Source organism: Corythoichthys intestinalis, chromosome 3 (genome assembly GCF_030265065.1).
Source record: "Corythoichthys intestinalis isolate RoL2023-P3 chromosome 3, ASM3026506v1, whole genome shotgun sequence".
In the NCBI taxonomy this organism is placed as follows: Eukaryota; Metazoa; Chordata; class Actinopteri; order Syngnathiformes; family Syngnathidae; genus Corythoichthys; species Corythoichthys intestinalis.
In genome coordinates, this window is record NC_080397.1 from 8,289,164 (window position 1) to 8,303,380 (window position 14,217).

The window sequence follows — 14,217 nt, forward strand, 5'->3', positions numbered from 1 at the left end:
TCTACATAGGATTTTAATTCGTTCCAGGGACTGATTTGTAAGTCGAAATGGTCGAATGTTAAGCGGGACGTTCCCATTAGAAAACACAGAGCCAAAAAACCTAGGCTAAATCCTGGAAAAATTACAAATGGCAATTACACATAGCAAAACAGATTATAAATACAAATCGGAATAATAATGTTACAAATCGAGTTCTAATGTGGGAATTGTGTTTTGCATGCTGTTCCTGAACGCACCCTGTGACTGACGACAGAGGGAGGGAGGTGCAGTTGAGTTTTAACTTTGTTTTCATGTCGTTGGCGTCTGCTACGGCTGACAGTAGCTTTGTTGTGTTGCATAAGTTCTGAAATAAATTATTAAAAACCTGACGAAGCTGGCGATTTATTTGCTGGTGTTACAATAATCATTGTCAATTGTCACATAAACTTATAAAGACTGGCGAAAGACTGTAGGAGGACCATCAAGATTATAGACATATCCCGGATGTATTGTTGAGCAAGTTCACTGATGCGCACACCACGCTCATATTTTTCCATCATTTCCATCTTACTTTCAATAGTAAGCCTCACCATTTTCCTTTTTTCACCACCTCCACTAACCTTCTTGGGACCCATGATGATTTCTCTTACAACAAAATCCGACGTGCGTCCTTCATACAGCAAAACAATGAAATTGCAACGCTGTCATAAATTGTCATATTTCGAGCACGTCAATGACGATTCAAATTTTACGTCAAATTTTACGTCGGATGTTAAAGGATCGTATGTCGATACGATCATATGTCGAGGTAGCACTGTATTGCATTTTGGGTCGTGTAGGCCAAAATAGTCACTTGCAGGGTTAAACTGTGCCCTGTACTTACACTGCTATTTCCAACTGTCCGTAATTCCCTCTGTTGTGCTTTTTTTGCCTGTTTGTTTCAGCACAATGTTAGAGGAGTGGTCTCCATGGCAAACAATGGTCCAAACACCAATGGCTCCCAGTTTTTCTTCACCTACGCCAAACAGCCTCATCTGGACATGAAGTATACTGTGTTTGGAAAGTACGAATAGTACAAAATAGCACTACTTTTGCTTAGAATTTTGTAAACATGCTACTTTTATTTTTCAAACATATCTTTACACAAAATACTCTTTTGTGTAGGATTATTGATGGCTTGGAAGCATTGGATGAGCTGGAGAAACTCCCTGTACATGAAAAGACATTCCGACCGTTGACTGAAACTCGGATTAAGGATGTTACCATTCACGCCAACCCTTTTGCTGGTTAGGAGGCTTCATTCACATTTTGCTCAAAAATGGCTCTCTGTTTATTAATATGGAAAAGGTTTCCTGATCCATTTCTAATTCATGAACTTTACAGTTGAACATGTTTTCTAGTAAATGAATATTGTCAAATGGCTACCTTTTTGTCATTTTGTAAGATAATATTAAAGGAATCCATTTCAAAAGGTGGCCTCTACGTACATCCCTTTTCAACACTTTTAGTAATGTCGTCGGTAAGCAGGATAATGTGCAACCGACAACTTGCAAGGTCAATGGGTCATTTAGGTTCAATGGGGGACAGTTTGCATTTCATTATTTGCTTACAGATCACAAATTGCAAAAAGGAAGTTACACAAAGATTTAACTGCATTTATAAAGACTGGGAGACAATACTGGAAGCACTCTTCAAGGTCTGCTTCATCTTGTTTTAAACTTTCCTTTTCTGCTAAGAGTCTTAAAATGGGGGTTTCCAGGGTAAAATGGACAAATTAAAAATAGTTTGGGGACTTAATGCGTCATGAATCTGCTATGGCAGCATATAGACATATTGTTCTATCAAACACAACAGTTCTTTTGGCTTAAAATACAGCAGTTTTTTTTTTTAAGAGGGGTGCAAGAGCAGAAGCTGCTTTTTCAGCGTTGTCTGTGTTTTCCGCCATATATAGATACATACATACGGAGATCTGAGTTAACATTCAAAGAAAGAACAGGAAAATTCATTGACTTCTCGGTTTTATTTAAAAACTGTGTCGAATGGAAAAAACAAGCAATAAAATTGACTGCACTGTAAGCAGAAGCTCAAAAACTCCATAACTTAGTTTATTGGAGGATTTCAAGCCACTATCATGTGCATTCCGCCACCTACTGTACAAGAGCGGTGTTTTTTATTGGTTAATTTCTTGTTCACCTGCCAATCTTGAATGTACTCGCGCCAGAGGCATGAAAACAAAACTATCAATTCACAATGATTTAAAAAAACAAAAGTAACGTGTGACGCAGGTGATAATTTGATAAGTTGTGAAGTAAAAAGTACAGATACCTGCTGTAAAATGTAGTGAAGTAAAAATAAAATGTACCACTTCATATTTGTACTCAAGTAAAGTACAGATACACATAAATGTACTTAAGTACATTAACAAAGTCCTTTTACTTCATTACATTCCATCACTGCTCATTGGTTGCCATTGACAGCATTATATGTCCAATCAAATGAACTGGGAATGAATGAACATTTGTTCATTCGCTGCCAGCCTCCTGGTTCAAATGGATTGGATGTCTACTTGTGATAAACTAAATTAATAGCAGACAGATAGAGCCAAACGACTGGAGGTCTATCACCGTCAATGGCAGCCAATGAGTTAGACACGTCACAAACAGTATGACAAAAAGCTGCAGGGCAGGTTCGTCTACGATGAAACCTCAGTTGAACTTTGCTGAACCTTAAAACGTACCAGAAAATATTCTGCAAGAAATCAAAATTGCATGAATTGATGAAATACGTGTTCATATTCTACTTAATTGAGAAGCCTTTTTGTTCTGTAACATGCACTAGTTACAAATTCAAAGTATGGTCATTAAAGTGTCAGACAGCTCCACCCGTGTTTCTCAAGCATAAAAAAGTTTTCCCCAGGCGGACTGGCACTCAATTAAAAAAAAATGTCGCCATCGGATGACACTTTGAAGGTAAGTTTCAACTTCTTTCTAAAGATGCAGTACATCAAAATTTCTCCTGATCCTCATCTCCACCTTGTTTTTTTCCCCATCCTGTCATAACTGAAAAGTACAGAAAAATTTGCATCTGGGAGAGCTTTTGATGGGGGAGTAGAATCCTGCTGGCTTTGTCGCTGGATGTTTTTTTTCCTAAATAAATATTTGCGAGAGAATAGAGAAGTTGTATAAGTTAGAAAATGATGTCAAGTTGTACAATATTTCTGTTTCAGATGTATTCCCTGAAGGGAAAAGTGACCCTAATCACAGGTGCCAGTTCAGGTATCGGCGCAGGTACATCGGTCCTGTTTGCTAAACTGGGAGCTGTTTTAGCTCTCAATGGCAGAGATGTCGAGAATCTAAAGAACGTGGCCAAGGAATGCACAAAGAGTGATGGAGGAGCTGAGGTATTGCTTTATAATGTACTGCAGTGCTTAATTTGTAAATCATAAGGTGCCAGAACGCAAAGTACATATGACAGCGCAGTGATGGCGAGACGGACACAGGTCCCGGAATATAAGCAGAAATGGTGCTGAAACAACATGCAAATGCCCACTTGCCATGCTGTGGGACTTAAGCCTCAATTTCAGATAATAATAATACATTCTACTTCTAGAGCGCTTTTCAAGCCACACAAAGGCGCTTCACAAGAGAGATGAAATCATAGTACCAGCAAAACAATCATAAAATAATTAAAAGCATAATTATCTATGGTATGAATGTTATGACAACAATTTAGAATTATTTAGGCTATACTCTGCACAGCACGGGCAATTGTCCACATAACCACAGGTGGGACTTACAGTCAGCAATTAGTTTCTCAACAGGTCTAACTTGTAAAACATTAAAAAACAATTTAAAAAAAAGATTGGCGCGGCGGCCTATTTAGCTTACCATATTTAGTTGTCCAAAACATTCCTTGTTGTCATTGTTGCTTTTCTGACTCGTTTGTCTGTCTTTTAGGCATGTTGAAATACCGTTTGATCCTAAAGTTTTTTTCTAATTTATGTCAGGGGCTGATTTGTTGGTGCAGCTTTTGAGCGTGTCAACAAATCTCTGACTCTTTCAAATGACATAACATTTTTATAAACAACATTGTTACCAGCATCTCCAAGGGGGGCGCTGTCCCGTTTCAGTGTGACCGGCATTGCCAATTTGACGTAGAAGAAGTGGGGGAGCGTATTGGGGAGAGAAAGGAAGCGCGCCGTTGACTTTTACTATGGTTCGGAGTTGAAAGCACCGCTAACCAAAAGTGCAGATTGGAAACAACATGCAATTCTCGTGATATGTTCTGTAAATGAATCTATGCATCTTATTATTTTATCCCCGCGACCCGACCCCGGAGCAAGCGGAAGATGATTGGTGGACTGCATAGCCCCCTGCCAGTGACTTGTTGTTTGTTTTGCATTAGGGTGCCGGAAAGAAAAATAAAATGAGCGGGTAAAAAGCGTCAAGGTTCCTGTGTTATTTTTGCTGCCAAGCTTTCACTTAGCAAGCGTTACAATTTAAAGCGACTGTTTTCTGTTCAGCCCAAATGCTTGATGAATAGTTTGGGCAACCATGACTTTATAGAGAGGTGGTTTCCAGTGTTATGTAACGTGTGCTCCATTAGAAAATGTGCAGTGATTCATGGCGTTAATTATTGAGAGGGCGCTAGCGCTGCAAGTGACAATGATGAGTTCATCGCCTCACATTCTCCTCCACGTCACCCGGCATAATATTATCATTAATATATGCGCTTAAAAGGTGCCGGATCGGACTAAATAAGTCCCGGAACATGTGGAGCCCAAAATCAAGAGGTACCAAAATCAACATGTTCCAGCATGATCCGGCACAAATTAACCGCAGATGTACTGAAAATGTCTGACATGAATCGCTTTAATCTTCTAAAAGTGACTAATTTTAGTATTCGGGAAAAAAAAACTTAAAGCTGATGTCTGCATGTTGACAACTCGGGGTCAATTAATTCATATAGCCTATATGTAGGCCACAGTATTAACATTTAGTATACAAGTGTGGCGTACATGACTGAAAATGTGATGTTCACATTTGTTGACGGCAGGTCTCAATTATAAGTATGGGCCCCAAAAATATACCATTCGTTCAAAAGTTTGTAGTCACTTGGAAATTTCCTCCTTTTTGAAAGAAAAGCAGTTTTTTTTTAATGATAATAACATTAAACTAATCAGAAAAACTCTATACATTATTAATGTGGTAAATTACTATTCTTTTTGGAAACGTCTGGTTTTAATGCAATATCTACGTAGTTTTGTAAAGAGGCCCATTTACAGCAAACCACTACAGTGTTCTAATGGTACTGTGTGCTTGCTAGTTGCCTTAGAAGGATAATTATGCAATTATGTTGGTACAGCTCAAAACAGTTTAGGTGGTTAGAGAAGCTATAAAACTGATCTTCCTTTGAGCTAGTTGGGTATCTGGAGCATCACCTTTGTGGGTTTGAAAAAACTCTCAAAATGGCCAGAAAAAGACAACTTTCACGTGAAACTTGATAGTATGTTCTGAGAAAATAAGGCTATTCAATAAGAGAAATTGCCAAGAAATTGAAGATTTCCTATAATGCTGTGTACCGCTCCCTTCAGAGAGCAGCACAAACAAGATCTAACCAGAGTAGAAAGGGAAGCGGGAAGCCCCGCTGCACAACCAAGCAAGAAGAAAAGTACATAAGAGTCTCTAGTTTGAGAAAAAGACGCCTCGCAGGTCCTCATCTTGCAGCTTCATTACCCTTGGGGTTAGAAATAATGTTATCTACACTCGAGGTATTTTGACCTTGCCTGGCACAGCCAGACTGTTCTCCCTGTATTTTTCAAACACTGAGAGAAAAGTCTGGGACCCATCCAATTAATGGCCTCTCGAGCAGGTACAAAATCAATCAACAAATCAGATTCGTTTATATGCGTGACGTGTTCTTAACGAGCAACGTCACTCTTGCGCGTCGAAAATCGTCTCCACAACAACACAGACAGTGAACAGGAGAGCCGAGAATATGTTCCAATCCACGGTAAAATCAGTTTTAAATTACCAAAAACACATCGACACGAGTCATTGACAACAGTCTGTCTCACGCTAGCCATGTTGAATAAACTCCGCTCTCCTCGTATGTTTACTTCCGCGCTCAAGTCCCTTGTCCTGCCCTCGTCGTTTTACTAGCGTCACGTCTGCCCGTCGCTGATTGGTCCACTCCGCTGTCTGTTTGCTGTGGCTTGCTCCACCCTGGAAATTGTACCCGCTGAATGGTGGCCAGACTCAATAGCTGGAACAGCGGTGAGTCTGGTGTACCAGGCAAATTTTGACCATTTCATGTCCATGCCTTTGCGGTGTTATAACTTTGTCATTTCCGATTTTTTTTGTTACTTCCAATGACTCAAAATGTTCAGGGGGACCTTAGCTACGCGTACATATGTTTTTTTTTTTTTTTTTTTTGATGCCCTCCAGGGACAGTAACAGTTGTTCTACGGTAATAGCTAAATTAACTATGCTGTATATATCATAAAAAAAATTCAAAGTGGAATATTTCATATGGACTAATTAGAGCTTTGAATAAGTCAATGAGTCATCACAACATTATTTTTTTGAAGGTTCCTATTTTTTGATAATGGCAATTTTATATAAAACGTTACACTCGAGGTATTTTGACCATTTAATGTCCAAGCCTTTGCGGTGTTATAACTTTGTCATTTCTGATTTTTTTTTTTTTTTTTTTTACTTCCAATGACTCAAAATGTTCAGGGGGACCTTAGCTACGTGTACATATATGCTTTTTTTTTATTTTTTATTTTTTTTTTGGTTGTTTTTTTTTTTGGGGGGGGGGATATATGGGCAGTAACAGCTGTGCTATGATAATAGCAAAGCTAACGATCCTGTATATATATAAAAAAAATCGGAATATTTCATATGGCGCAATTAGACCATTGAATAAGTCATTAAGTCATAACAACATTATTTTTTGGAAGGTCCCTATTTTTTGATAATGGCAATTTTATATAAAAAGTTACACTCGAGGTATTTTGACTATTTAATGTCCACGCCTTTGTGGTGTTATAACTTTGTCATTTCTGATTTTTTTTTTTTTTTTTTTTACTTCCAATGACTCAAAATGTTCAGGCGGACCTTAGCTACGCGTACATGTATGCTTTTTAAAAAAAAAAAAAAAAATATGCCTTGTAGGGACAGTAACAGCTGTGCTATGATAATAGCAAAGATAACGATGCTGTATATATATATATATATATATATATATATATATATTAGGGCTGTCAAAATTATCGCGTTAACGCACGTTAATTAATTTTTTAAATTAATCACGTTAAAATATTTGACGCAATTAACGCACATGTCCCGCTCAGACAGTATTCTGCCTTTTGGTAAGTTTTACAGCAAGGCTTTTTGTGCTGCCTAACAGCGAACTCTTGTGGTTGCTTTGCGACATGGTTTATTGTTTTCTTTCCAGTTCAGTATGGCTGCACGACGTCTCGGGCTGACGCCTACATTGTAATGTTGTGCTTATATGATCCTTGGACAAGATTTGTCCGTAAGTATGGTTGTTGTAAAGAATGTACATATTATGTTAGTAAGCGAAATGTTATATTTTTTGTATGAGAATACACAATATTCTAATTTCCTGACAGTCAGGAAATTAGAATATTGTGTATTCTAATTTCCTGAGACAGTCCTGTATATATACACAGGACTGTCTCAAAAAATTAGAATATTGTGTATTCTAATTTCCTGAGACAGTCCAGTATATATATATATATATATATATATATATATATATATATATATATATATATATATATATATATATATATATATATATATATATAATTGGAATATTTCATATGGCATAATTAGACCGTTGAATAAGTCACTAAGTCATAACAATATTATTTTTTTGAAGGTCCCTATTTTTTGATAATGGCAATTTTATATAAAAAGTTACACTCGAGGTATTTTGACCATTTAATGTCCACGCCTTTGTGGTGTTATAACTTTGTCATTTCTGATTAAAACATTTTTTTTTTTTTTTTTACTTCCAATCACTCAAAATGTTCAGCGGGACCTTAGCTAACAAGCCAACGATGAAAACTTTAGAATTAACAGAATTTTTAGTCACACAGCCCCAAGACGACCTGCATAGCCACGTCAGCAGGCGTGCTCCTGGAGGGTTGCCCGTATACACTTCCAGTTTACATGATGAGGTGGCCACGTCGTTTTAAGCCTTGGCCGGCTTGGAGGACATGTACTGTTTGAATGAGCAGTGGCCCCGAAACGAGACGAACTGCTCATCCACACATATGTACCTGCCAAGATTGTACATCTTGCAAAGAAGTCAAGTTCCACCTTGCCTACAGCTGCGCGATCAGCGACATTTGCGTGACGTGATGACCGTTCGGCCAGTGCAGTTTTATTGTCAAAGCACAGTGCGCGCGGTTGTTGTGCACAAATCTTCAAAGCGAGCAATGCACAATATAATGCATGCAACGTGCACGCGTCTGCATTGCTTTGTTTTGCTATTTGCGTGCGTCAAAGCAATGCAATGCGGACGCGTTGCACATCTTGCAAAGAAGTCCTTCCACCTTGCAAAGAAGTCCTTCCACCTTGCCCACAGCTGCGCGATCGGCTTTCCTGGCGTGATGATGCAGCGGCCGGTGCAATTTATCAAAGCGCAGCGCGCGGTTGATGTGCACAATTCGTCACAGCGAGCAATGCACAATATAATGCATGCAACGTGCACGCATGTGCATTGCTTTGTTTCGCTATTTGAGTGCGTTCAAAGCAATAGATAAAAGCATACAATAGTTTTATGAAGGAGTAGAACCACTGACTCAAGCCAGCAAGGTCAACGTGATGAGGTCTCCAAAACTGGCGGCCATCGGCGTAGCCACGTTGTCAGGGTTGATCCCGTCCCAGTTGGATCCCATAATCACGCCCACCATGAGCATACCTTGCAGTAGCGAAGCCACAAATGCGGTCAAGAGACCGGTTGAACACAGAAGGACGTAAGCGCATGCACCTGCAAAGCGCACGTGTGCATGTGCAACGTGTCTGCATGTGCAACCTGTTGCACGTGCAGGCGCACCCAGTTTTATATACATATATATATATGTATATATACATACACACACACACACACACACACAAATCAGAGCCACACACGAACACAAGGAAACTACTGGTATTTTGTCTTTTATCAGAATCGATCGTTTATCAAAATCGTTCCATGTGTGCACGCCTGTGCGCATGGACACACATGCACACACACCTCTTCTGGTAATCCCAGCAGTTTTACGTGATAAAATTGCTCGCGAGTACTGCTTTATGCATTGAATATAGACCCTACTCACCTACGTCACAAAATGACGTGTCGCTGTTTCCGGCCGCCATATTGTCCGTCATTTTTAAGCCCTATTCTCAATGGTTTCAATTAGTCGTGCAATATATAGAGCAATTCATGGAAGCCCCGGTGTTATCTGACACTGTAAACTCATTGGATGCGTTGCATAAAAGGCGTTATGTGGAAAAGCTTCAGTTTATCCATTCGCCAGATCCATATTTGATGCCTAAATCGATGTTTTCCGACCCGCTGTCTTCGCCGTCTCTGTCTGACATCTGCTACCCTGATATTTACAACTATCTTGTCCACACAAAATCAGCCTATTCTCACGAAAGTTTGAAAAACTTTAAGAGCTTGGAGGCTTATAAATACTTCGTTGCTGGTTGGGTGAAACAGGTCCTCGTCCACGAAAATTCGGCAGGAATCTATCTTGTGCTCGGGAAGGTAAGTTACGAAATTTTCAATTCAAAATCTTTTGTTGTTGCTAACATCCACTGTCAAGTCTAATGTATTTCATGCTTTTAATGTTTATATGGTTTAGCGATAGCACTCTCACTACATACATATATAATATATAATAAATATGAAGTGCGATAGCACTACTCCAGATTGTCCCTAGTTGAATTTATTTTTTGGCTTTTGACCTCAATAGTGAAATTGTAAATTAATTGTATGAAAACTGTCTTATTATCCCCTTATAATTATGTATTTTCAGGTAGTTCATTCACAACGTCTGAGTGTATGTTGTCGGCGATTAGCCTAGCAATGATCTTAATTGTGGTTGTCAGCCCAAAACCCTCTAAATATATATTAAATGCATCTTACCAGATATAAAATGACTACTACATAATCTGTGGTAATCGTTTGGAGCCCAGTTTTCTCGTCGAATTGCAGCAGTCCATCTCACTCTCCTCTCCGGGTCTCTCGGAATACGGTAGAACTTCAAGTCTCTCCATCTATCTTCTCTGTTATTGCAACCGACCGCCACACACGCCTTCACCATTTTGATTATTAATGTTAACGAGCAGAAAAACACGCCATAATAGGAGGAATTTACGTAGCGGTAATGTGTCAACACGACGAGTTGACGGACAATATGGCGCGGGGGCGTGGTTGGGACGTCATGTGAGTAGGGTCTATAAGCCTTACTGTGCACGGAGAAATCATTAATTTGTCTCAGGCGCCACCTGGTGATTTAGGGGTGTAAATCCACCCATTTGTTTTTCTCCATGGAATTGAGCCGCCTGCGAATGCATTTTTGCGGTCATCACCAGAAATGCATTAAAAACATCAGGATTATAAAATATTGAAAATCGTGAATTATAATGGGAGTCAATAGGACATTTTATGTAACTATACCTCTAGTGTAGGTAAAGTGAGAACCTTTCAAATGCAATGGTTTAGAAATTACAGCTGGGTGCCATTTTGAACCTTGACCTGTTTCAACATTCTGTGTGAAATTTCAGCTCTGTAGAGTTTTTTTCCATGCCTTTTCTTTGATGATAACTCATCAAAACGATCAAAAGGACAAAAAATGTAAAATACCTCATAAGGGTTAAATAGTACCCGTAAAACGCCAGTGTCAGTGTCGACAGTGAAGAGACTTCGGAATGCTGGCTTTCAAGGCAACATGGCAAAAAAAAAAGGCATAACTGAGACAGGCTGATAAAACGAAACAATTAATATGGGCAAAAGAACACAGACATTGGACAAAGGAAGATTGGAAAAAAGTGTTATTGACAGACGAATCATAGTTTTAGGTGTTTGGACTTTGAATCAAAGAGAAGAACATATGTGAAATGCAGAACAACTGAAAAAATGCAGGAAGAGTGCCTGATGTTATCTGTCAACCATGGTGAAGGTAATGTGAATGTCTCTGGTTGCTTTGGTGCTGGTAAAGTGGGAGATTTGTACAAGGTCAACGGGATTTTAAATAAGGAAGACTATCACTCGATTTTGCAATGCCATGCCATACCTGGTGGACAACGCTTGATTGGAGTCAATTTAATCCTACAACGTGACAATGACCCAAAGCACACCTTCAAATCATGCAAGAACTATTTCAGAAAGATAAAGGCAGCTGGTATTCTATCTGTAATGGAGTGGCCAGCACAGTCAACAGATCTCAAACCCATTGAGCTGTTGTGGGAGTAGCTTGACCGTTTGGTACACAAGAAGTGCTCATCAATCCAATCCAATTTGTGGGAGGTTCTTCTGGATTGGTGGAGTGAAGTTTATCCAGATTCCCTCAACAAATTAACAGCTAAGATGCCATAGGTCTGCAAAGCTGTAATTGTTGCTAAGCGAGCATTCTTTGATGAAAGCAAAGTTTGAAGGAGAAAATTATAATTTCGTATAAAAATCCTTATTTCTAACCTTGTCAATGTCTTGACTATATTTTCTATTCATTTTGCAACTCATTTGAAAAATAAAAGTGTGACTTTTGAAGGCAAACACAAAATTGTCTAGGTGACCCCAAACTTTTAAACGGTAGCGTATCTCTAATGGTGGTTGTGATTTTTGACCAAAACTTTTCCATTAAAGCCCAAGGACTTTTAACAGGGACCCATGAATTGTTTTTTTTTTTTTCCCCCTGATTTAAACATGTCCAATTTTAAACTGCTTTCCTTGTTCCTTATGAAAAATAATTTGGAACATTCTACCAAAAAAGTTTTCCTTGGACCTTTTGGAGTAATTTGAATCCATGATCAATGTAACTAGACCCAGAAAAAGACTTCCCACTCGCTCCCATTCTTATTAAACTAAACCAACAAACAACCTCCCATTGACAAATTTATAGGATTCACAATATTTGTATCCATTGGCTTCCATTAACTCTGTAACCCACCAAAAATTCAGCATTGCCAGTCGTTATTGATCAAAACATCCCATTAAATCCCATTGGATTTTCACTCAACCCAGAGTAAATGTTTTTGGGCTGATTTTGATTTTTCCAACCTAATTTTCAGCTTCTAGGCCCCAGAAAAAAATCCATTGCAGTCATTATTTCTGACAAAAATGTCCTCAAAATGCTCTAAAGTCAATAGGATTTGCCTCGATAGCTATAGGAAGTGATCCAGAAATGCCCAAAAATAAACAGGTGACTGGAAGGAATTTACGGACAAACACAGAAAAGCTCCCCTTATATATGTTTTTTTTTTTTTTTTTTGTCCACTTCATCAGCGCGCCACACAGCACACGCATTTCAACTGATTCTCCCAATTCCAAGATCGAAATGTTAATAACATTCACAAAACACAGGATTTTTGTTTTTCAATTTAGCCCATAGCATTTATGGTTGCGGCAAAAACATGGATTTTTTTCAACAGCAAAAAAACATTTAATAGCGTACCACACGTAACACATCACCTTTGCTCATTAATATTCATGACGTTAGCAACTGTTGCTAGGGGGGTCAAACTCACGTTTTTCCCTCATGCTAGATGCATGTAAATAGTGTACGAACGAAATGTTTACTGAGCTAAACCTGCCAATTCTGTCCGAAAATGATGTCCCTGGTGCCAAATTCACTGGTAAAGATGTGGAAGAACATACAAATGTTCAGTTAAAGAGATGGCTTAAGTGTCGAGGGCTGTAAAAATAGGGGAAAAAGAGCCGACCTGATCCAGAGGTAGTTGTTTTATCGACACCTTTTTCTTGTGTGCGTTGCCTTACGCCACTGACAATGACAACCTCCTGTTTCAACAAGCTATCTTTTACCACCATACATCTTTCTTATATATTTTATCCTCTGGTTGTCTTACGTCTCTCTACGACCGTTCTTGGGGGTAATTTATATTGCCATTTTTGTGTAGCGATAGCAAATGCTTCTCAGTGACAGCCAACGAACACTTTTAATTTTTTCGTTAATAACACATGTTAATTATTTACTTCATTTACACTTCCCCCTGCCCAAGGTTGTTTCTTTTCAACAGAAAAAAATTAAGTTTTTAAATGTAGAGCCTACCTGTAGGCATAAACAGGCTTACCACAAAAAGACCAAGGCCAAACATGGCTAATTTATTTAAATATTAGTATTTTTGAAAAATAGGCCTGTTGAAAAATGACTGTTGTGATATATAAATAGAATTTTAATTTTTTTCAGGTCATTCATTGTCAGGCAGAAGCAGCACGGCAAAATGCCACGCTAAAAAATAAGTACAAATATTAAAATGGGTTACCTCTTCGTGGCAGGCAAAGGGTAGCGATTGTCATCTGTAGGACCATGGCCGCCAACAAAATGTTTACTGAAGATGAAGGTGAATCGCTTCACCTAACTGGCCTTAAACTGGTCTTTTGGATGTCCGCACAAGTATATTCATTGTTCACATTTTTTCCCTCTGAGTTATTGGCTTCGGGAAACGTATGAAGAAAACATCCTTCAGATGTGGACGGTTGTACTGTTTAGAGTCGTTTGTTCAAGTTCCATAGCAGCAGTGTTTACTCGGCATGTTCTTTTTTGAAAGATTACCGGCACAAAACAAGCAGTACTTGCATGGGTTTCATGCGAGCACGCTTCTATGTTGACCCCCATCCGGTTTACGAGCGTGACGTCATGTAGCCTTGCGCTCTAAAAATAGCATTCGTGTGGTACGCTATTGGAAAAACAACAACTCACTATCAACAGGAAATTACCCAAAAAAGCCCCCAAATCTACAGGAAGTTTCCAAGAAATGCACTAAAATAAAAATAAAACCAGCCTGAGTGTACATAAGGTGAAACCGGAATGCTCTAAAATGCGCAGGAGGTGACCCAAAATCAACAGGAAGTGACCCAAAATTAACTCATCGTCTGCCACTGACAACAATAGAAATCTAATTCATTTAAACTGGGAGGATAGGTTTGAATGTTCATGTTTCAGTGCAAGGGCGTAGATTATGTCTCAGTATT

The 14,217-nt window shown here is 38.8% G+C and overlaps 3 protein-coding genes across 3 annotated transcripts in view; all 3 read left to right on the plus strand.

Moving 5' to 3' along the window:
- Positions 1-1,417, plus strand: part of ppil3 (peptidylprolyl isomerase (cyclophilin)-like 3) — a 21,723-nt gene extending 20,306 nt beyond the window's left edge. Inside the window, exons 5-6 of the mRNA XM_057831331.1 lie at positions 924-1,042; positions 1,144-1,417. Of these exons, the coding sequence (XP_057687314.1) occupies positions 924-1,042; positions 1,144-1,270 (246 nt within the window). The 3' untranslated portion in view covers positions 1,271-1,417. The remainder of the gene's footprint in view (positions 1-923; positions 1,043-1,143) is intronic.
- The window catches only part of LOC130913053 (3-oxoacyl-[acyl-carrier-protein] reductase FabG-like), a 20,745-nt gene that overhangs the window by 2,550 nt on the left and 3,978 nt on the right, over positions 1-14,217 (plus strand). Inside the window, exon 2 of the mRNA XM_057831330.1 lies at positions 3,206-3,379. Coding sequence (XP_057687313.1) covers positions 3,206-3,379 — 174 coding nt within the window. The remainder of the gene's footprint in view (positions 1-3,205; positions 3,380-14,217) is intronic.
- Positions 10,970-14,217, plus strand: part of zgc:101858 (uncharacterized protein LOC449555 homolog) — a 17,252-nt gene continuing 14,004 nt past the window's right edge. The window contains exon 1 of the mRNA XM_057831328.1: positions 10,970-11,188. The gene's annotated coding sequence lies outside the window, so the exon portion shown is untranslated. The remainder of the gene's footprint in view (positions 11,189-14,217) is intronic.